Here is a 23,398-nt window from a genome sequence, read left to right as displayed (position 1 = left end):
GTGACCGTGCCCTTTCAGCCACTATTTCCCAGGTCACCCAAGAAAGGAATTGGGATGTAGAGTCACAAAATCAGCTGGGGACTTGGCTGGATGTTCATCCTGTCTACTGCAATGGTGTTGGGGCACCTCCCAAGGCACCGTCCTCAGACATCAGCAGGGAGCAGCAGCTCCAGCAGGCAGCAACAGCTCTTAGTCCATGCCGACGTGAGGGGAAACCCGTATCTAGGGAAGCAAGTGGCAAAATAGCCCTCATTTGCCAAAGTACCGGGTCTTTGCTCTCTGCCTGAGTATCTCCATTCAAAGGCGAAGGTTAACAACAAAAGAATAACAACCGGGACTTTTTCTCTGGGTCTTTTGAGCTTTTAGCCAACTTACTCACCTCTTGGTTGTGCTCGGTGTGAAAATTTAATGATTTTTATGGCCCATTTTAACATTTTTATGTCTTTTTTCTTCAGAAAAAAATGCCACATTTGGTGTAAGAATTAAAACAGTATTTCATCCTTAACTGCAATCACAGATGATGTATGGAAGAGAGCTGGCTGCACATCAACTCAATATAAAGCCAGAATTGAATCTAGCTTGGTCACTACAGCTGTGCATGATGTTTTATGGGGTGGCTTTTTTTCGTATCAGTCATAAATGAAGTGGAAACTGTGACTGTGCTTATTCTGTGTAAAACATGACAAAAAAATGCAAAACTGGGGGGTGAGGGGGTGGGGAAGGAACCAGGATTACTATATATTTATCTGAGATGTGCATTTAGATGGACAGTCTACTGAAAAACCCAGCCCACCGTTGGATAATGAAACTACAGCGGTTAATGCACGATGACAGTTGCACCACTACACACATTAGTCGTGGCAATGGTTGCCTGTTGGTGTGAGTAAACCTCTGTGCAAACCCCTTGCCAAGTGCCAGAAGGGTTTCTTCAGCTGTGGGAGACCACATGCTCAGGAGAAGCCTTCAGGTCTGAAAAGCAGTGCTTCATTGAAGTCCAAATGGCTGTGGGAACACGTCAATTGGTAGAAAAATGCCTTTATGCCTTTCCACTGGTGTGAGAGGAAATGTGATGCTTTGAGAGCATCAGCAGAGTCCCCTTTTTTTTCCACCTGGTGACAGATTTTTCTGACAAAGGTTTTGAACATAAGCTCATGTTAGAACTGGAACTTCAATGCAAAGCAAAATCTTTTCATGTAAGAAAAGAGCTGCTGCTGAAACCATGGCTTTCTACTCCCCGCTCGTGTTTCGGTTGTTGGGTTTTCTGCTCCCAGTTTTGAGCAGAACCCAATTTTTGTGCTTTGTGTGACACAGCAAGCCCATCTGCTGCTTTCTTCAGCAGCATTCCCTAGCCTCTTGGCCTCCATGGTCTTCACCACCATTCCCCATCCTCCCAGCCTCCACAACAACGGACATGGAAATGACCGGCCACGGACAGGAAAGACCCAAGTGAAAGGTCTTTAATGAGCATGTTTGCCTATAGAAGCCAGACATCTAAGTCAGTCACCAAAGGTACCCCTTCCAGTTGAAGGATGGACTCTTCTGGAGGGTGCTTAACAGAGCCAAGCGGCATCAGCCTTTGGGTTTGCCTTTTTTTCACCCTTATAACTTTGCTAAATGTAATCCCACCCCAACCTTTGGGTCAGGCTGCAGCGGCAGAGCTCCCACTTCTATGCCAATCTGTACAAATGGTTGATTACCTGGAGAGGGGGAATAACCACAATGTCAGAAACGTAATTTGTTTTGGGGAATTTAATTACCTGCCTCAGACATGGAAAAAGAAACACGAGAAAACACCTCCCCTCTGACCCTACCCTAAGCAACCGATGAGCTTGCTGTTAGAGAGACAAGACACGGTGCTGCTGCTGCCATAATCTGCAGCTCCTGATGAAACAGGAGGCAGAGGAAGGGACAGGGCAGGATGGATGGACCTTGATGGCACACACGGGGAGAGCAAACCACTGCAAGGACAGGCACACCCTGGTCTGATGGACAGACCGAGACATGCACAGGTTGGTGCTTCTGGAGTAAACAGGCTCCAAAGCCTTCTGCTGGGACCTACCCTGATTTCTCCAACAGCTGCAGAAGCAGCTTTAATCCACATTTTGTCCCCAGATTTTGCTCTTCTGAGGGCCCATTATGCTACCTGAATTTAATGGTATCCATGGAATTTGCACAGTGCTTTCTGATGGTGCGTGCAAAGAGTCAGGTTGCTAATAAAAATAAAATGAGTGGTACTGGGTTTGCATGTGAATAGTTGCATTTAACAAAATCATCAAATGGAAAAGGATCGTCCCTTCCTTTGCTAATAATTCTGGGTGCCACTACAAAATGCATTACCACAATCTATATGGGCTTTTATACTCAAGCAGACACCATATGATATTACGCTGATGTGCCAGGACAGGATAGTTATTTTGCACTGTAAGGTAGCAGCTAGGAATGACGAAAAGCTGGGGAAAATTTATGGTGGATGTAGTTCTGCATCCCTCCCCCCCCAATTTTCAGTATGCTTTGTTACCCCTCGTTCTGCTGGTCTTTTATTACTTAATTACTGGATGAAATTATTACTCAGTCTCTAGTCTCGGTGGCACCACTCTATCTGAATGGCTCACAACCGAGAGCCTGTCATCGCCACAGTATCCCCATGGGGCAGGGAAGTGCACTGGGGCCACTGAGGCACAGAGGCAGTGCCCTGCTCAAGGGGCCATGGGTTATTAAAACTTGGCAGAAGCACTAAGCACTGTGCTGACCTGATGTGCAGCTCTCAAATTTTCATCTCTTGTTGGAGGTCTACAGGCTTTGGTGTTTGGTTATGGGAGCTTTTGTAGTGGCACAAAGACTGGTGATGGTGCTCCCGGTTCAGGTAGAGGTGGGGAGGGCAGGCCAGCTTCAGGGATTCCCCCACCCCTGTTCCACCTCCTGTAGACAGACAGCACCCAAAAAACCCAACAGATTCATCCTGGTAATGTGTAGTCGAGGGTTTACTGGGGGAATTAAACCAGTTGTCACCTCCTTTCCCTTGTATTTGCAGTACAGGGCACAGTACTCAGCTGTGTGATGAGGAGAGCCCAGGCCATCCCATGCAGCAGCCCACTTGCTCCTGTTGAAGAAAGCACTCAGGTCACTCCCTCCACTTCAGCAGACAACTACTTTTTAACAAAACTTGTAGGAATGTGACAGATTTGACGCTGCAAACTGCATTCTCAAATGTGATAGAAATTCGGTCAGACGTTATTGGTAGGGGGAAGGAACTGCAGGACAGAGCAGCAAAGTGATGGACAATGACTCCAAATGAAATTCCTCATTTCTGAGTGTTTTCACACTCTTTAGCAAGTATTCCCTGCCTTGTTCTTCCTGCATTCATTTTGTCCTTTAGAAAATTTTTTAAAGCCAGAAGGGGGATTTAGACATTAGAACAGCTACTGACCTGATACAAGTTAATGATTTTATAAAACGCCTAAAAAATCCTTTACTTTAAAAGATTGATGTTTCCTATTGTATTTTTTCAATGCCAATTAATTACTTAATTCATTAGCAATGTAACACAAGAATAGTCTTTGAAAATCCGGTGCTTTGTGTAGATGCCTTTAATTATGGATAATTAAATACTGTGGAAGGACCTGATTATACCTCTGAGCATTTTCTAATCTGGAAAATGAAACATGCTCTGGTACTCTTGAATGTGTATAACAAAAGCTGAGCTCAACAACTACACAGGAAAAAAGGATGGGGAAAAAAAAAAGCACCCCAAAATCAGGACCAGCCCTAAACCCCACAACTAAAGGAGGGTAGAAATTCCTGGGGAAGCTCGAGGGCTTTGTGCACACCCTGCCTGGTTGCCTTCTCTGCATTGGGTTGTACACAGTCACTGCCTTGTTGGGGATACTGAAGCTGAAGCAAGTTCAACATGGAGCTGCTGCAGCCAGCAAGCAAACACGAGCTCAGGGCAACGCGATGTTAACGCTTGCTAAAGTTGGGAACAGTTTTCCAGATGGTCCTTTGTACATATGGCTGCAATAGCCAAAACCGCTAAAAAGAGGAAAGCACTCTCCAAATGAAATCAGGGCTGACCTTGGAAGATGAAAACTTGCCAGCACCAGAAGTTACTCTATTAGTTTGGCTTCACAATCCTTCCCCTTCCTTTTATTTTTTTTTTCTTACTTTCTCCTCTTTAGCGATCAGAGTGAGAAAGTCAGTATCCAGAGGGCTATAATAACCAGCATCACTGTCTCAGAAAGGGTTTTAGTCTCAGAAGCAAGCCAGGGAAATGTTTGTTTTGAAGACAGCATTGCCTTAGCACTTTCAAGACAGATCCCCTCCCTACCACAGCTGAGATCCTGCAGTAGGCCCAAGGAGGTTTATTTTTGGCTCTTTTTGTACTTGCTGGAAAAAAGTGAGGGGAAAGGAGGGGCACTGGCATCTAAATAAAGCCAATTTGTGCTGTCACACCAGGTGCCCTCGCTGTGTACTCCCTCCCTTCCTCCTCCCTGCAGCATCTTATTTATACCACGGCCAATTCCTCCCAGCATCCCTGCCCCTCCTGCACTCTCCACAACCCATTTCCTTCTGCCTTAATTGAAAGCCACTGATTACAGTGCCAAGTGATCAAACAAGTCCGGGGGCTTTTTGTTGCTAGTGGCCAGTCCCACTTGGCTGGCTGGGAGCTGATTTTTGCTGCTGGGCAGCCCGACCCAACTCCCTAATGAACGGCAGGTTATCAATGTGCCGAGCACATATGCTGCAGAACCGAGACGTTAAGCACTGTATCACAAGTGAGCCATCAGACAGTGAGACTAAATACTTACAGACAGCACAGGCCAGCACTGGGTAAACCTCCAGTGGATGCTTTTGAGAGCAAACAGCATCTATTTATCCCCCCTGATTCTTATTTTGCATGCTTCTTCCCTCGGCCATGAAGTAATTGCCAAACCCAGTGAATAAACTCTTGTCATCTTTATCAAAGGTGTTTCTCAGCTGGAAAATTTTGGGAGAAAATCAGGGTGGGTCCTGTGAAACCTTAGGGGCAGGATGACACGAAGGGGACAAATAAAGGGGCTTCACACTAGCTCTGTTTGATCTGGAGCAACAAAAAGAAGCAAAATGTCACCCATAATGCACAGGCTGTGTTAAAGAGTCAAAGTATCAACCTAGTCTTTGTGCCTGCCGATGTCCAAGTGTGGGGTGTTGCTCTGCCCCGGAGATCCCCTCCTGGGGTGCACAGCCAAGATTTTTCAATGGAGGCAGCTGATTTCAGATGAGAAATGTAGAAACTCAGCAACTGTGGGGTGAAATGCACAACTAGACACTACAGTGTATTGGATGTGTTATCGATGCTGCCCAGGGACGTGGTGCCTATGTCATTTGTCAGGATTACCTACCTGACGCTGCCAGAAAGGCTCCCTTCTTTAGGCAATGGGTCAGAGACTCACTAGCCAGCCCCTCGCCGAGAGGTTACCACCTCTCAGCATGATGGCAGTGGGAGTAACCCTGAATGACAGGGGTGGAGCAGACCCCACAAAGACAGCAATAACGCCTTATTAGAAGATGTCATTACTAAAAGGACATTAAAAGATGCCATGCCTGCAAGCACTGCCAGACTCACTGCTGCTTTGACCCTACCAGTTGGGAAAGTTTTGGACATAATCATAGAATTGTTAAGGCTGGAAAAGACCCCAGATCCTCCTTCCGACCCTTCTTGTAGAGGGGTGTCACATTCGCTAGTTTCCAGTCATCTGGGACCTCCCCGGCTGACCAGGACTGCTGATAAATGATGGACAGTGGCTTGGCGAGCTCCTGTGCCAGATCCCTCAGTATCCTTGGGTAGATCCCATCTGGCCCCATGGATTTGTGAACTTCCAAGTGAAGGAGCAGGTTGGTGACTGCCACCGCTTCAACAACTGGGACTTCATTCTGCGTACTAGCTCCATTTCCCAGCACAAGGGCCTGACAACCCCAAGGATCACCAGTCTGACTATTAAAGACTGAGGCAAAGAAAGCATTAAGTACCTCAGCCTCCTCCTCATCTTTCCTGGCAATGTTATCTTTCCTGGCAACGTTACCTTCCGCATCCAACAAAGGAGGGAGATTCTCCCTGGCCTTCCTCTGGTCACTGATGTATTTATAAAAACATTTTTTGTTATCTTTAACAGTGGTGGCCAGTTTAAGTTCCAGCTGGGCCTTCGCCTTCCTAATCTTTTCCCTGCATAACCTCACAACATCCTTGTAGTCCTCCTGAGTCACCCGCCCCTTCTTCCAAAGGCGGTAAGCTCTCCTTTTTTTCTTGAGTTCCAGCCAAAGCTCCCTATTCAGCCAAGCTGGTCTTCTCCCCCGCCTGCTCGACTTACAGCACACGGGGACGGCCTGCTGCACATAATGAACTTACGTGGGTGATTTCTGTTTTCCCCGCCCCCAACAGATTAGCGGAAAACAGAAAGCCAACGACATGTAGCCCCTTTCCTGGCCCCCATGGCAGTGACCTGCCTATTAATGCATACAGTGAGGGAGGACCATTCAGTTGGTCCCACCTAGGAGTCTATATTCAACCAGCACATGCAATACCTGGTTTACTGCAGACTTCCCTGTGCCAATGTCTCGTGTACCAGAGCAGGCCATGCCTAGAAAGCCCAGTCCTCAGTCAGGAGGACAAAATGCATCCGTTTCCTTGATGCACCTTAAGCATCACCTTCACATCTGGCAAATCCTATTCCAACAAGGAAAAGCCTTCACACACCGCTTTGAAACCCTGGTGCATTCATGGTGCTGAGTGAGCCCATCCTATTTGCTAGGTGCTGGCTGTCCTGGCCAGTCTGACGGTGCCTATGAGCATCCTGTGTGAACCTGCCAAGCACAGTCACTGCTTCTGCTCCCAATTAGCCAGCAGTCTCCTCTAATCTTGTCTCTGGCTACAGGATAGCCGCGGCACTTTGTTTAATCCACAGTTAGGAGAGGAGCTTCTTGCTTCATCACACGTGAACCCAAGGAGGGAAAGCATGTGCAGCGCTCCCCTGAGAGGGAGAAAACAAGCAGGGGAGAAGGGGCAATGCAAACTGTAGAAAATGTTACTGCCTGCAACACAGGAACAAGAAAAGTTGTGGTTTTGTTGCTGGGTGTTTATAATCCCTTCCTTTGAGGCCATTCCACCTCCATCACTGCTCCTTGACCCTTTAGATCCATAGATATATGTTAGGCTAAATCTGTAAAGAAAAGCAGTCACCTTTACTTCACTGGTTGATCCACCTGGGAAACCCAAGTGACCATTTGGGCAGGGAATTACTTCAAGTGCAAGTGAAACTGTTCAAGAAGGGGCTCTGGGAGGTTCACACTGAGCACTGGGACAACTGAACCTCCCAGAGCCCCTCTGTGTTTCTCAGTCCCTTACTCGGATTTTGGCAAGATCTTTTTTGAAAAAAAATGGCAGCAAACCAAAGGAGGCAGAGCAGCAACATAGGTGGGGCATGCAGACCGTCCTAGCCCAGACAAGCAAGCTCCCTTCACAGGACCCTGGCAGGATGGCTGGCTGTAACTTTGCTGTTTGTCCCAAGGGGCAGTGTCACCTTGCAGGGGCAATGGCAGCAGCATCCCCCAATTCGGAGGGCACAAGGCTGGCTTGCACGGGTGCAGGAACTGGCCCTAGCTATTTTTTTGTTTCTAACAACTTCATTATCGAGCTGTTAGGACAAATGACAGAGGGGGGCAAATCCTCAGCTGCTGAAAAAGCATGGGTGTTTCCCTTGGAGCAAGGCAGCTAGGCCAATTTACATCAGTTTTAGGAACTGGACCGCAATGTATTTGCTCTCTAGGGGACATGAATGTAGCTGAGAAAAATCGTAGTTTCTGTGCAAAACATAGCAAATATATCTAATTGTTACTATTATGGTCAGGTTTCCATTTTTAAGCACACTTTTCCAAGACCTTAATAATTACCATTTGACATTTCCTGTAATACATTTCTTTTTTGTTTAACACAGCTTGAAAAGTAACTACAATTTCTCTTGTCGCTTTCTCTGTAGCACAGTAAGGGCACCAGAGCCTCACAAGCATCAACTGCGGCGTGCCAAACAAAAGCAAGCTACATTCATTCATGAATAGCTGGCAGCCAGTGCCTGATCCATAACCTGGTGGGCAGGTCTGCGACTGCCATGCTGTCGGGAAGGGGCCGGTGCCCACACTGCCCACGCGACTGCCGGCCTCTGTTTGCTGGGAGATAAGGGGTGATGCATCGGATGTTGCTGCGGACCTGGTTCAGATGAATAATCCTCATGCAGAAGGAGTCCCTTGGACATCAGCAAGCGGCTGCGATGAGTCAGAGATCAGAGAACGAGGCTTTTCTGGAAGGAACACCCAACATTGGCTCGGCCCTTGTGAAATCAGAGCCTTTGACTTGCAAACTGAGCTGGCTTGGCACTGAAATGCTACATGTTGGCTGCAGCATGTTCCCCAGCCTCTGCTCAGACGCAGCCTGAGGAGCTGATGGGAGGGTTATTTACTCGTGGTTTTTGTAGCTGTTTCTGTATGCGGTGAGAGCTGGGAGGGGATGGCATGAAAGCACGTTGGTATTTTGGTTCACAAGACAGAAACCAGGCAAATGCATTGATCTGAGCTAATGAGACTCAAGAGTATTGCAGCAATATTGATGGAGGGCTCTTCCTACCACGCCTCCTGACATTTCCCCTGCATTTCAGAAGAAAAAGTGCAATTCAAGGTGCTATTTTGCAAATAGCAAAGCCTGCGGGCCTGATCCTGCAAGGTGCAGAGGGCTTCCCGAGAAGTGCTGGGTGCCGGCAGCCCTCTCCAGCCAGGTGTGGAAGGTGGTGGCCCCAAAGGCATCTAACCCCAGAGGAGTATTTTAATCCCATCCTGGACCTGACTACTTACCCAGGCAAGGGTGAGAGCTGAGCAGGAAGGATGTTTCCCGTTGTAGTTGGAGCTATCTCTGTCTCCTACTCAAAAGGGGAGGCAAAGTCAAAATTGCAAGCACTTTTTGGGTTTAATAAAATCAGAGCAGGTTGCCCGAAATAATTCATTGGGCAAAAAGCCCCTTCCTTTCTGTCCTCCCTATTGGAAATGTTCCAAAAATAAAGATCTACATCCAAAACCATGTCACCCCCTCCACCCTCCCAGATTTGAGCTAGTTAATTTTGAAAGCATTAAAATGGGTTATCTGATAATTTCAAGGTTTTTTTCCCCGACCTTTTTAAATGTACAAACAGCTAGTTTGCTATAATTGGCCTTCTTCCCAGGGACATTGCAGTGAGTCAGCATCTTCTGACCAACGTTTTCCCATCTTCTTCAAACACGCTCAGCCGGCTGCAGTGAAAAATGTCTGAGCTTTGAAATATCAGGGAGAACTTTGTGTGCTCATCTTCACACAGACCCATATCTCTTAAGAGATCCCTGTGCAGGACATCAGTACTTTTATTTTCGGTACATCAGCTCCTGCTCCATTTATTCTAATAAACATGAGCTTCCCTACCACCACGAAATTCCTGGCACAAAACATTTTAACTGGGACAAAAATACGGCTTACTCTATGTAAAGTGAGTTATACTGGTTTACACCAGTTGTGGAACTGGTCCATATCTGGGGTTTTTTCTTAAAACTACTTACTGAATTCCTTGTGGCAATTATGATTTCAGAAACGGGTACAAGTGGAGCACGTACATCCTTGAGATTACCTGGAAAGAATAAAGCTGGGGAGGCTCTATGCACAAGAAATACAATATAGCGCACATGGCGTAGACTACGTGTGATGAGGATGTAGGAGCTCTGGGATACCTAAGGGGAGATTTGATTGCCTTTCCACCTTCCTAGGAGATTAAATCTAACTTTCAGTTGACATATTTTGTGCAAGAATAAGGTTAAATCATATATACAGTTACATCACATGCATCCTGAGTGCATCGCAGTCAGGGTAGATTTCACTGGAACTGTTTGTTAGATAGGACTGACAGTCTGTGTTGTTTTCTGTGCTGTTTTGAAGGGGTTTTAGCCTGATTTTTTTTGAGTTTCTGCTATGATCAAATTCTGATTTTTATGGTTTAAAGTTTCAAGAACTTGCATACAAAAAGAAATTATAAGGAATACAGGTGCGCCTACACAGGGTTGCTAAGAGTGACCATGTTTTGCAGTGAGACCCACCTAGTACCTACCCACACCTCAAAGGAGGGGTTCCTTTACCCCAGCAGAAAAGAGGTATGTCACGGGACACCAAAGTTAGGAGGACCATGGGGCTGTCACTGTCTTTGCTAATGAGCTACTGTATCCCCTGTGGTGCATCACTGCCCTCCTCCCTGCCTCCTCTCCTCCCCAGTCCCTATTTCAGGTGTGAGCTCTCCACCTCAAGTCTCTACACATGAAGTCTCCTGGTCGCTTAGTGCTTCTGGAGAGAAAAATGGTAAGGGGTAAGAGTGCAGTGGCAGCTTTTCTTGTGGAGGGACTCAGCACACCCATACTGCTAAATAAAACAGGGCATGAGACTCTCCTCTGCTTCTAATGCCATGTGGCAAAGACTGGCCACATCCACACCACCCAGCACTTCTCCTCGGACCTCCTCCAGACCCCAGGAGGTGCCCTCTTCACCCTAAGATGTAATTATTTTGTGTGCGTTCCTTTGGACTGCTTGAGCTAGCAGGGGGGTAGCCCTGCAGCCCAGTGGGGTGATGGTCCCTTAGCATCAAGGGACATGCCTTGGCGTTGGGATGAAGACAGGGCTGAGCAGTGGAGCACATAACGCTTGCTAAAACAGCCCTCGCTGACTGCTGCGACTTAGGCGTGCCACCCATTACAAAGTGCTGACAGTCAGGGTCCCAGGGGTGAGTGCTCTGCCCAGCCCTCCTTTATTTAGCTGTACCAATATGGCCAGCGGCATGAGGAACTGAACAACACCAACCCAACCAGCCAAGGCAAAGAAAGCAGCATCCTCTCCTCTTTTCCACTGGGCTTTTATTTTTCTGATGACCAAGCCAAAGCTCTTCAGTCTTAGGTGTGAATTCACAACAACGTTGCAGAAGGGTTTTCTAAACACAAACACAGAAAGCAAGAAATTACCCTCAACCAGCCAAGCTCTTTGCAGCCTGCGATACAGGAACCGAGGTAAGAAAAGCCTCATGCTGCAGGAGCAATGCCCTGGTGATGAGCTCTCAGACTGAAGACAGCTAACTGAGAGAGAGAGAGGGTGGAATGAAATGGATGCTGATGTTTATGAGCAGGAGAGCATCTCTCGAGAATGGGAACTGGCAGTCTTGGCACTGTACCAGCCTCTAGCCTGTCCTACAAGAACCTTCTCCAGGCAGCACAGCTCAACCACTGTCACACAACAGTATCACTGCCACGTATAAATAATGCTCTTTCACCCTCACCTGGACGTGCTGTAACAAATTATGGGTCCCTCTGGAAAACAGTTCCACAAAAGATGCACTCCATCAGCAAATGAGGGATAAAGATGAAGAAAAACACACTTTAAAAATACTTTTTAGTCTCTCCAGCTGAACTGACTGGTGAGTTGGCAAGAGTAACAGGCTAGGATGAGCCAGAATGAGATTGCTGCACTGATTTCCTTTGCAGAGGTGCATAGGTGTAGAAGAGACAGAAGGCTGAAGCTGAAATGCAGGACCCTACCAAAGAAGCATAGGATGGAGATGTAGAAAAGGCAGAGAGAAGGAAAGGAAGCAGGAGGAAAAAACTTCGAAGTGCCTTTTTTAATTCTAAGTTTTCTCAGACTTGCTCAGCTCTAATCTTTAATTCATATTTTCATTACAGTCTCTTTGCTCTGTAAAGTCTGCATTTCATGTAAAAGGAGTGGTTCAAACATCAATTATTTGACATAAGTCAACCCCTTGTTAAAGTCCCCTACTCTACATATATGTGGGCTCCAATAAAAGAAGCATTAAACATTCATTAAATTAGAAATACATGAAGACAGTGTCTGCCACTCTTCTCATACAGATATGCTTAATAATCCCAAACTTCTAGACCAGGAAAAGCAAACCCATCTCTAATCCTTTTAAAAAGCCTGGCCAAGTAAAACACCCCAGCCTCCTGCAATTTGCCTGTGAGTCACCCAGAGATATTAGCTCTTGCAGGTCAGAACCTCAGCTGGAGTAAATCAGAGTAAAACAACACTGCCGGTGTTACATCAAGTGACACAGATTCAGGATTTGGCTTTAGGCTTCTCCTGCAGCAAAATGGTTTACAGCAATGTAATTGGATAATAATGTCACTTTTGGTCTTTTAAGTTACACCAAGAATCTGGTCAGCTGGGGAACAGCAGCATCATGCCTGCTTTAATTTCAGTACTGCCCAGGCTCCTTATGTTCTTCAAAAGGAACCTGGTTTCCCAACCTGAATCTAGGAACTTCTTCCTCCAAAAAACCCCAAACCCACCCCCTCCTCTACAATATACTATTGTGATAATGGATCTTGAAATACCACTGTCATAGCCTTGTGCACACAAATTTCAGCCACATTTCCCCAAGGGGAAACAATCACTGGTGAGCAGATGCTTCTTCATAAATATTTCTGAGTTTAAAGAGCAATGCAGACCATGTAACAAGTTTCCCACATCTCTGTGAGCTGTGTCTGCTTAATGAGAGCTTTGGAGCAAGTCCCACCCAACAAATGACTTCTCACAATCCTCCCTGACTCTTCTAGACATTAATTCTGAACTCTGCTGGGGTGGAAGCATGGCAACATGGTTAGGACCTCAGATACAAATTCAGGATAGTGGCTTTTAGCTCCTGCCTGGCCTTTGGCTGCCTGGCGGAGTTTTCTCCTGCCTTGTTTAATATGTGAATTATAATTTTCTTGCTTCCTGGGCAAAGGAACAGATCACAAATACTCAGGAAGCGTTAACTGATTTGTAAGTGTGGAGATTAACATGTTGGGTCGAAAGGGGCTGCTGTCCCGCCGGCGCCCTACTGCAGCACTCTTTGAATTGAGCTTTTCCCAGCAGCATCCCTGTCACTCTGGCGCTACACAGTCCAGCAGCCTCCGCTTTGTGTGAGCACTGAGCTGTGTGATAGAGTTAATCACATTAAGCGCTGCTCAGTTCATGTTTTTTTGTTCTCTAAAGGCTCTTCCTCTCCCTCACCCCTTTCAGTCTCTCCTTCTAAACTTCAGGAGATGGCAGATTCAGCTCAGCCCTCCTTGATGCTATCCAGAACCAGGATGGCTAATTTTGGAAGGTTTATGTACCTTTCCAAAGCTTTTCACCATTATTAGATGGCTCTTCCAACAGCTGTGTCCACAGGGAGCGGGTCACAATCTTGAATCAGCAGGGCATTTAAGCATCTGGATAATCCAACTGCGTGAGATTTCCAAAAGCAACAGAGGGGCCGCTCTTGACAGATGCTTACGCATCTAACTCTCATCAGCAAGTTCGGCATCTATGTGCCTTTAACCACTTGCCCTGAAGTGATGGAGGTGAACGACCTCCACTGAAAATCAATTTCAGTGAAATGACTTCTTTCTTCAAGGAACAATAAAGCAAGTACTGAAGTATTTTGTCAGGTCGGTGACTGCCTGGCCCAAATACACCACCCTGTTTTCAGTCTTGATCTTTTACCAGCTTTTAAATCAATCCTTTTTTTCCCTCTGTTGGTAATCAAATCTCTCCTTTAATTGAGCTAATAGGGCACCACAGTTTAGATTCCTGCTGGTAAATACAAAGAACACGAGCCGACCAACAATCAAAAACGCATCCTTTGTAGTCTCAGGCATTTTCTTTTGCATTCAACCTTCCAAACCCATTGATTTTCATAGCTGGCCATGAAGCCTCGGTGCACGGGGCTCATCGCAGTGTTAAGGCGGCTTCTACAGGTTCTGCAACAAATGGAAGACGACTCCTGATTTGGGGTGGCATCTCTGCATCAGCACAGCAGCGCTAAGGAGTCGGCTGTGAAACGACCACCAGCCCCCACACGCTGGGCAAGCACTGCCCAAAGAGGAGCTGGTCCTTCTCGTGATCCTTCAGCCTGCCATCTGAATGGGGGAGCAGTCGGGGGGTCAGCTGTGTACCCAAAAAGCTGGCTGGTTGCCACGAATACTTCATCCACCAAGAACGAAGGGTGATGCAGCTACACTACGCTACCGGCTTCGGTCTCCGGGACCTGTGAAGAGGATCGTGGAGTCCAGCAAAGTCCAGCATGGGGGGATACATCCTCTTCCTGGCTGGTCACATTCAGCTTGCATCTGCACAATCAATCAGCATATTGCATAGACTTTGACTGAAGGGGTTTTAACTGCAATCTTAAAATCTGGCCATTTCAGGAATTCCTGAAATAAATTAGAAGAGGAATTTTATTTAGTTGTTTTTTTTTTCTAAAGGAATTTCCCCATGGCTCCAAACCACTGTTTTCCAAACAGTAAATGAATATGAAGTCTTCTCTTGTCCTCTTGCCACATTTTCTGTGTCATCTTTATCCCGCAACAGTTGTATATAACCAAATGGCAGACAAAACAGCCTCTCCCTAAAACCTTCCTTTTTTTCCTCAAACTTTTAGAATTTTTTTCCACACTTCCTTGATTTTTTTTGTCAAGGATCATGTTAGAAGCAGATGCTTTCCAAAACAATGACCTGGAGATTCAGTGATCCACATCTTGCAGATAAATAGCAAGCTATATTTATGCAATAAAGCACAGGTAACTTAATATCCAGGCACTAGATTATTCAGTATTAAAATCTTGGCACTTTTCAAGATAGCCTGTAATTTGAAACAATAGAGACCACGTGGGAAAGTTCTTTTTGTCAATATTGGTTAACAACTTGCAGTCTTAATCCACTACCTCCACCTAAAATACAGTAAATAATTTACATCTATATGGAGCCTTTTGTCCCCCCAAATCCCAAAGGGTCTTGCAAAATGAACACATCGCATTGCCCACCTAACACAATACCTGGGCATTGATTTGGTTGTCTCCCTGATTCAGAAGGAAGAGTCCTGTTCATTGACTGCATCGCCAGCACCTCTTTCTGTGGCATCTAGATTTTCCTGGGAGGTCTATCCACCTGAGTGGTAATCAGTATTAACCTTGCTTAATTTATGAAAGTAAATGAAGTTCCTGAACTGACTTTCACCTGGCATACAGCTGGGCAGGACGGGAACAGCCTGGCCTGGGGGCTGCCTGCCCATGTCCCGGCACCAACTCCCCGCATTTCTCACAGCAGAGCTTTTCTGAAGGGACACCCTTTCGGCCCTTGGGCACTTCCCACTTAGAAAAAAGGCATTTCTACATACCACTTGCTAGGAAAAGGCAGCCTCGAAGGTCAACCCCTGGGTGTTGTTCTACACAGTGGCATGCAAATTTCACTTAGGGACACATGTAACGCATATTTGTTTGCTAAAGGAAAGGCTGCCCTCGGCTTTGATGAGCTGGGGAAATCCCTGGGGCTTTTCTGGGCAAAACACGCTGTGTTAGAGAAGGAACAGGCTGGGGTGCTGAATGCTTATTTCAAATTAACTCAGACAGAAAAATAATGAGCAGCAAGTTTTTATTCTCAGTAAATTAAGAGAGAAGCTTATGTAAAATGTGGCTTTATATGCATGGAAATAAATTATTATTTACTCACTTTTGTGCTCATGCCCTCAAAGATGAATACATTTGTATGGAATTATTAATATTTATGGCGTATTACAATAAGTACCCATAAGAGCTTTGCCTGAATACATGCTATTTTACCAAGGTAAAGTCTTTGAAGGTCAAAGGGATCTTTTACTTGTGTGTGGAGGGTAGGATCAGACTCTTTGAAATCTGTATCAACTGTGATAATTTAAAACTTTAATTAAAGACTCAGTGACAGATTATCTACAAAACGTCTTCCTGCTGCCAGTATTTCATCACGAATGTCTCCAGAAGCCCATGCTAACATGAGTAAGCACACTTGCCAGGAAGTATTTCACTGTGGACACGTTAGCTTTTATCTATCTTGTTGGGTAACAAATTCTTTTGTTGAGGACTGGTGGCAACAAAAATTAAATTAAAAGCAAAACCATACCCCAAACCAGAAATTTATAATGCTTATTCTGTTCATCCCTCAAGAAAATGAAAGCGCCAAGGCAAAGTCTATTTTAGCAATTGCGTTAATGTATGTGTAAATGGGTGAAACCGTCTTTAAAATGCTCTGAAAAGAATTTCACACTTTAGAGAGGAGAAGTTAACAATTCTATTGTCGCATTTATTGGAATTTCTAAATTAATTTCCCTGACACAGCTGTGCCATAAAATCCCCCATGACGATGAGTTTTTGCTAATGTCAAGATTATTTTGGATACAATTCTGAAGGAGCATTTTGTAAACACGGGTTGCTGGGAACCCTGCACTGCCCCTTCCTTGCCTCCGCTCACCTCCAGCCTTTCCCCGAACAGCTGCGAGGCTGCAAATCTGAAATTGTGTCTGTTTTTCCTTCTACAGAGCAGCAAACGGGGGACGGATGCATGAGTGGCCTGAAGCTGAATCCCCTTACAGCAGCGGGCAAAGATCAGCGTGTCGCTAACTCAGCACAGTGCTGGAGGAAGGACCTCCAAGGGCACCCAGGGACTCCCTGCTGGAGCACATCTGCTCACCCGCCCCAAAAAGGGCACGTTGGAAGCGGGTGGGTTTGGCTCTGATCAAACAGCACTGGGCAAGGCGAAACATAATTAATTTCTCCCTGAATTTCTCACAACAGTAGGTGAAAGTTGTTCTGAGCTGGCAAAGAAGAGGAACCCATTTAATCCGGATCACAGATTAAACCAGATTAAGAGATGCAAGTGATGATACACTGGGGATCCCCCCCACATCCCTGCATCCTGCATCCTCGCCAGACATGTCCAAAGGGTTGAAGGAAACATAAGGAGCAACCTCACAGCAATGCATAAGGAAGGGCTTTAAAAACCACGTGTCCCACCAATAATGAGGCTCAACCCGCAGCAGTGGATGGATTTATGGGGAGGGACAAGCAGAGGCTTGGAAATGAAGACTTCAGGATCAGGTGAGAATACCTGTATCTCCATATGAGCAACACCACACAGGCATATCTACAGCCCTGGACCCAGGAGGATGGGGACCTTGTGGGGGATTTTTGCTTGGAAAAGCTTCAGCGTAAGCAGAGTGGATGGATGTTCTCACTGAACTGCAGGAGAACCTTGGGGTAGGAGGGATAGCACAGACGGTGGCAGCCATGAGCTTGACTTTAACAGTGATAGGCAAGTTTTAGATCCTGCAGAGGAGAGAGTTAACAATAGCTGATACACTTTTGTCTGAAGAAGTCACAATGACTAGAAATAACAACTCCAGGCCATAATTCTGCAGTCTGTCACTACCAGGAAATGTGAAATCCAGTGACCTTTCATCTCCACGACAGAAATGCTGCACAGCACCTGCAGCCATCACCCTTAAAATCCACTCTGACAAATCGGACGATTGGACACGAAGGAGAAAACATCCTCTCTGTCCTTCACCCCCAAATTTTAGCCTCCCAATGAACTCTGCCTGCTCTGTGTGTAATGTGGTATCCCCTGCTGAGCAGAGCCAGCTTTGCATGAGCTACACTGCATTTAGCAAAGCACAAGATAACAATTCTATTTCTTTTGACAATGAGGAATAAATCTCCAAAGCCACTTGTTCAGACTGCTCTTAAATGATGGTGGAGGGAGGGAAATTGATATTGGCTTTTTATGAATCTTCGGGTCAGGTATGTTAGAATCAACAGATTTTTGCATTAACCTCACTGCTTCACAGCACTTTTGCCCTTGGCAAGACATAATTAAGAAAGGCATGAAAATCTATCTGAATGTATTGAGAAGAAATTATTCTCCCATTAACGGCAGAAACAGCTAAACAAGCAGGCAAGCCACACTGCTACCAGAGGGCAGCAAATGATGCAGGGCTGTGTTTTAACCTAAAATGAGGATTTTCCTTACTAAAATTTTAAGAAGTAGCTTTTGAAACAAGGATTTCCATGACATATTGTTCTGGAGATTAACTTCTTTGCCCCCCACAGCTGTAACCCTTGAGTTCTTCTGTTTGCCAGTCTAAAATGATGTCCACAGGGACTGAGACTAACTAAAATCTTTTCATCACACTGAAACATGGCACTGTAACTGTCTTCAGCACTTCAGCAGAAAGCAAAAGCTACTGGTTGGAAGGCAAAAAACCCAAATAAATTAAAAAAAAAAGGGGGGGGGGCTCTCAGTCATTTAAGTGGGTCTGTCAGCTTGTGTTATCTTCATGCATTTGTGAAACTGAGCTTTAATTGACTGTCTGCAGCAGAGAGCCAAAAGATAAAATCTTGGTCTCAAGATGAACAGACAGCTTAAAGCGTTGTGATCGTCATTCATTAGGATGTGTCAGAGGGATTCAGAGGGGAAAGAGACACAGCAATGTCTGTTTTCACATGAAGTTCCCAAAATATAAGAGGGAGGTGAAGGGTGTGTGCCACCCTCAGAGCCACATCCAAGAGCAGTAACAAAATCTGCTCATCAGTTTCCCTGTGAGCATGGAGACTATCTCGGCGCCTATTTATTTCTATCACTTTGTGTATTATTTCATTTCATTTGCAAAGGATAAAGCCACAACTACAAGCATTGGCCAACTATTAGCCAGTCAGCTCCAGCTGCAGCAGGAGGAGCAGAAAGTCCTGCCAGCTGGGGGGTCTCTCATCTCATCCCTACAGCCAGGCTGGGACACAAGGAGGGGTTCAGCTCCCCTCCACAGCAACCCCCATACAGATATCCTCCTCGACCCCAAGTAACAACCACACCACCGCACCGCCTCTCCCCTTCACCGCTGGCTCAGAGCTGTGCTCTGAGCTGTGGTCTCCCTGGCTCCAGAGACCAGGATCCCCAAGGTGAGTAGGCTGCTCTTCAGAGGATGGTAAGAAGTACTTTCCTGCCTAAAACAGGTTTCAGAGAACTTTGTGTCTCCAACAGATGAGTGAAGAGAGGAGTGGAGAAATTAGGAAAAACCAAGGAGGAAGCCTCCTGGCTTCTACCTGAGGGTCCTCAAGACTACACTGTGCCCTGGAGCCCCTTCAGCAGGTGGCTGATTTTCCTTTTGTCCTCTTGTCGTCACTCCCATCAGTAGGAGCTGCTTCTTTCCCTTTCCTCCTGGTTATCTGGGCACCCTCCCTGTTTTTGGAAGAAAGATGCTATCCACTGCCAGCCACCAGGGATGTTGGGGACTGCAACACAGAAAGAGACTGACCCCCAAAGTGGGCAAGTCTGGTTACTAGGGGAAATGGTCATGGTGGTGAATGGTTGGTATGGAAATCCAGCAGCTCCTGGATCTGTGTGAAGCCACCTTTGAGTCTGCATTCCTGGGAAGCCTGAGCGATGCTCACAGTTCGGATTTATGTGACGTGATTGAGATGGAAAGGAATCGGCAAGCACTGCCACCATAAATGAGGGGGATGCATACGTGATGGGAACACAGAGGCCAAACACACATGAGCAGTGTTCATCAGGTGTAAATGAATCTGAGATATGGTGACAGGCATGGTGATGGATGCTGTTACCCCTCCCAGTCATCAACCCAAGACATCAGTCTTGCTGAGTGTGATGGGGAATCTCATACCCAAGTGCAGCAGGCTATATGCAAAGGTGATGGATAGAGCTGGTTAACATACCTTTTCTCTGAAGATCATCAACAACAACAAACCAATGACATTTCCTATGTATATTTTCTGCTTTTCAACAGAAACATAAAACTCTAAATTAAAACCTTTTAAAATATTTTTGAGTAAAAAGCATGGTTTAGTATAAACCTCAGGATTTCAAGTAGTATTTTTGATATAATTTTCCAGACAGGCCCTAATTTTGCCAATTCCTTTAGTAAAAATACTTTGCATTTCCAACTGTTTGCTTTTTCTCTGTCTTAAAGAGCAGAAAATGTGTTGAAAATGTTATTTACTTGTCAACATTTTCATTTAGATCCAAAAGCAACCATTACTTTTATCCAGCAGCGGTGATGTATGTAAGAGGAAATATATATGGGTAGTGAATTCCAAACACAGAAGTCTAGGCAGCTATTTCTTATATGATAAGAAAGCCATGAAAAAGTTTATGTGAAGCTAGCTCATATCTTAATCTGTCTTCACATCTACATTAGGAGAAAGGTGCTTTTCCAGAGACATAAGTGCATACGGGCTGCGGTACAAGACCAGGGAGACCTTCTTGGAAACACATTTCATATCCAAAGAGGTACTTTTAGTAATCTCAAAACCCTTCTTGGAAGTATTGCTGAATCTGACTCCAATTCATGAAATCATTTCAGCAGGACAATGAGGGCCAACACTACACACACAAACTCCAGCACACAACCTACAATATTACAGGCTTGGTGGGTGTCTTACTGGCCCCAGGGGGAGTTTTTCCATTGATTTCAGTGAGTTTTCCCGTGGTCTTAAGTAATAACTACTGGTTTCTTAATTTAGGGGCAAAGACTCTCTCTTTTCTTACATACTTGATTTCACATTAGACTAATTATGAGAAAAAAGCAAAGATATCAAACAACTATCACCCACATCAGGGCTCAATCCTATAAAACCTTACTCAAGTCAGCAGTCCCATCAGCTTCCATGAGAAGACACAAGCCATGAAGGGCAGCCTTAACTTTCACAGTTGCCACCTCATAACTGAAGCCCACGTGCAAGAAGTAACAGCCCCAACACCAGCCTGTGCTGATGGAAGCAAACCTCCTGGCAACGCATCGGTAACAATATTTTAATAAAATGTTTCCTTTATATCTCTTTGTTAAAGCCAATACAGTACTTTCTTACCATTTTTGCAGACAGGACAACACTGTTCTGGTTCATAGACTGGGTTGACACACTCGGGAACTGCGCAGTCTGCTACAACACAGTGAACTTCATTGCTGGGCTCGCAGCGACACCATTCGCATGGCGAGGGCTAGGAACAAATCTAAAATTAGCCCGTTTCCTCCCGCAGCTCGAAAGTTTGCAACATTTCTATCTTGCCATAAGAAAAACACACCAGCATTTAATACCTCTTGACTGCATTAATTCATCATGGGTAATACAAATTAACCTATAGGACAAAATAGCAACATCTGAAATAGGCAACTAGAACATTATTAAAAATCAGTGAGCATGATACGCCTTTTTGCAGAGAGGGTGTGGGGTTTTTCAGCTTCTGTCAGACTTCAGTTCCCTTCATCTGAAACACTGAGCTGAAGCCACTGAGTTGTACTTCTTCTCTACTCATTTGTTGTTACCTTACTCATTTGGCTGGCAACAGAGCAGGATTTTTGGAAGATCACAACTGGTGGCTCCTCCCAGGAAGGGAGGACAGGGTGATTTCCAGCTCAAACTCATAGGTCATGTAGACCACCACTGCCAGCAAACCCCAAGATGCTGGAAAGGTACTGCTGGGGTGGCCTGTCTCTCCGCCAGCCTCTCGATGTCTGTTCATTCCCGCTTTTCAGAGCAGAGGAGAATACTGTTATTCCTGGAGGGGCAAAAACATTTTATTCTGCATTTGTGCAGCATCTGCAGCAAGGGGCTGTAAGCACTCCCATAATATAACCATTAGGTCTGGTCCTGGCCCCTCTCCTGCCTGTTTCAACAAGGTTTCTCAGCAAGTGCCTCAAACAGAATATATTAATAAGTAAGAGCCAGAATAATTCTGCTGAAGTCAGGGAGTTCTGGATTAGAGGACCCAGCTAAATGGTTTTGTTTCAGCTCCATCAGTTCAAACAGGAATCTCTATCTGCCCCCAAATAGTAGAGAATTGTCACTGTCTCACCCTTTGAAAAGCTGTGGAAATCTGTTGAAAAATAGAAAGGTCAGTGTTTTAAGGTTCCCAGCGTCCTTATGTGTGTTCAAGTGTGATGAAAGGTTGACAACAGAGCTAAGAAAGGAGAATAAGAGGAAAATTTGAGAAGAAAATAACTTCCTTTCAGTACCTGTAGGTTCAATACATAACTCCCAATTCCTCAGCAACAGTAGGTCCACCACTAACACTTGAAGGAGTAAATGTGGGTATTGGAAAAAAAATCTGATTTCTGCTGCAGTGGTGGAAATCTGCAGCAATGGGAATTCTTCCATATTACAAAAAAAAAAAAAAAAAGTGAGATGCAAAGGAAAGAAGGATTCATCCACATGTGTTCAGACCCCAGTGATGCGTCACTCACAAGACACACAACCTGTGTCACACACAAGACAGATACAACCTGTGAGCCCTGGTTCTGGCAGGTAAAACGCTTTTTGGCTCACCTCTAAGAAGCTCCACAGGTCTTGAGTCAAATAATTTATTCCCAGGAAACTCATTTCTACTTTAAAAATGCACTAATTAAAACTTCCCTTGCTTTGTCTCAGCATCTGCAGTCTATAATTCCCATCACCTCTCATTTGCTCACGGCTTTGGCAATTTAGATAAAATCAGTACTCCTTGAGCAAGGGAAGAAGTCTGTGGAGGTGGAATTCCTCTCTCTAATTATCTTTCCTCATTCAATCCTGCTTTGATTTCTGTCTGAAGCACCAGGAATCTAAATCCATTTGACTGACATTTCTTATTCAAGGCTATTTAATAAGAAAAAACAATACAGAAGAAAATAGACAGAACTTTTTGCTGAGGGATCAATAAGAAAATTGCTGTTTTGTTTTTACTTATTTTAATCGCTAATTATATGGAGCAGTAGAACTAGATCTTGTGATTTGTGCAGGCTTTCACTGATGTATCCTTCAGGACTTGTCCCCACCTTCACTACTACAGTGGCTGCGATGCCAAGAAATACAAGACACATTTCCAGGACTGCAGCCCAATCTACGGCTTAAAGATGATCAGCACAAGTGGAAGATGCCTCTGAATGACTGCAACTGAGTAAATGAGACATGGCATACACATCTTTTGCTTTTGCATTGTTGGTGTAACCTGAAAATGACACTGGAGTAAACCATGATGTTGCTTGACACTGACAGCAGCTTTTCAGGAGGGAAGAACTACACACAATTAAAGAAGGAAAGCACACATCGGTGGTACAAGGAACGAGCAGGCCGCAAATGAAAAGGCTGCTTTGTCATGAATGACAAGACTTCTAAGCCACCTCCTCTTCCCCATCTTACCAAGTTCAAGATACTTGGTCTTGCCTCTAGGATCTTCCTCCATCTATTTTGTTCATTTGCCAGTGCCCCTTGCTGTGGCTTTTACCCAGACACTCATCTCCATGGGTGATTCCAGCCTTCCTGTCCACTTCTTTTACCAATGTCTAGGTACTTTCTCCCGTGGGATGTGCTTTGGGATCTGATCTGCAAAGCCCTGCCTTTCAGAAAGAACTTTGCCCCAGGCACACTGATTGAGCATCTTTATACTGTTGTCTATGTGCTCTGCATCCCTGCTACTGATTTCCCTGGAGCTACCTTTTTTGTGGAATAACTATCGGACACTGGCCAAAAAGTCCTCTATTTA

The 23,398-nt window shown here is 45.3% G+C and overlaps 1 protein-coding gene across 3 annotated transcripts in view; it reads right to left on the bottom strand.

Moving 5' to 3' along the window:
* VWC2L (von Willebrand factor C domain containing 2 like) overlaps window positions 1–23,398 on the bottom strand; it is a 55,912-nt gene that overhangs the window by 13,161 nt on the left and 19,353 nt on the right. The window contains exons 3-4 of one of the 3 annotated variants that reach the window (XM_064452108.1): window positions 20,752–20,881; window positions 12,394–14,271 (exon numbers count right to left, since the gene is read on the bottom strand). The exons of 1 other annotated variant lie outside the window; for it this stretch is intronic. In XM_064452108.1, coding sequence (XP_064308178.1) covers window positions 14,246–14,271; window positions 20,752–20,881 — 156 coding nt within the window. In that variant the 3' untranslated portion in view covers window positions 12,394–14,245. Of the gene's footprint in view, window positions 1–12,393; window positions 14,272–20,751; window positions 20,882–23,398 lie in introns of those variants that run through there. One more of the 3 variants, XM_064452107.1, reaches the window with a different exon arrangement.

Source organism: Phalacrocorax carbo, chromosome 5, assembly GCF_963921805.1.
Source record: "Phalacrocorax carbo chromosome 5, bPhaCar2.1, whole genome shotgun sequence".
Taxonomy (NCBI): domain Eukaryota; kingdom Metazoa; phylum Chordata; class Aves; order Suliformes; family Phalacrocoracidae; genus Phalacrocorax; species Phalacrocorax carbo.
This window is presented reverse-complemented; position numbering and strand designations above follow the sequence as displayed.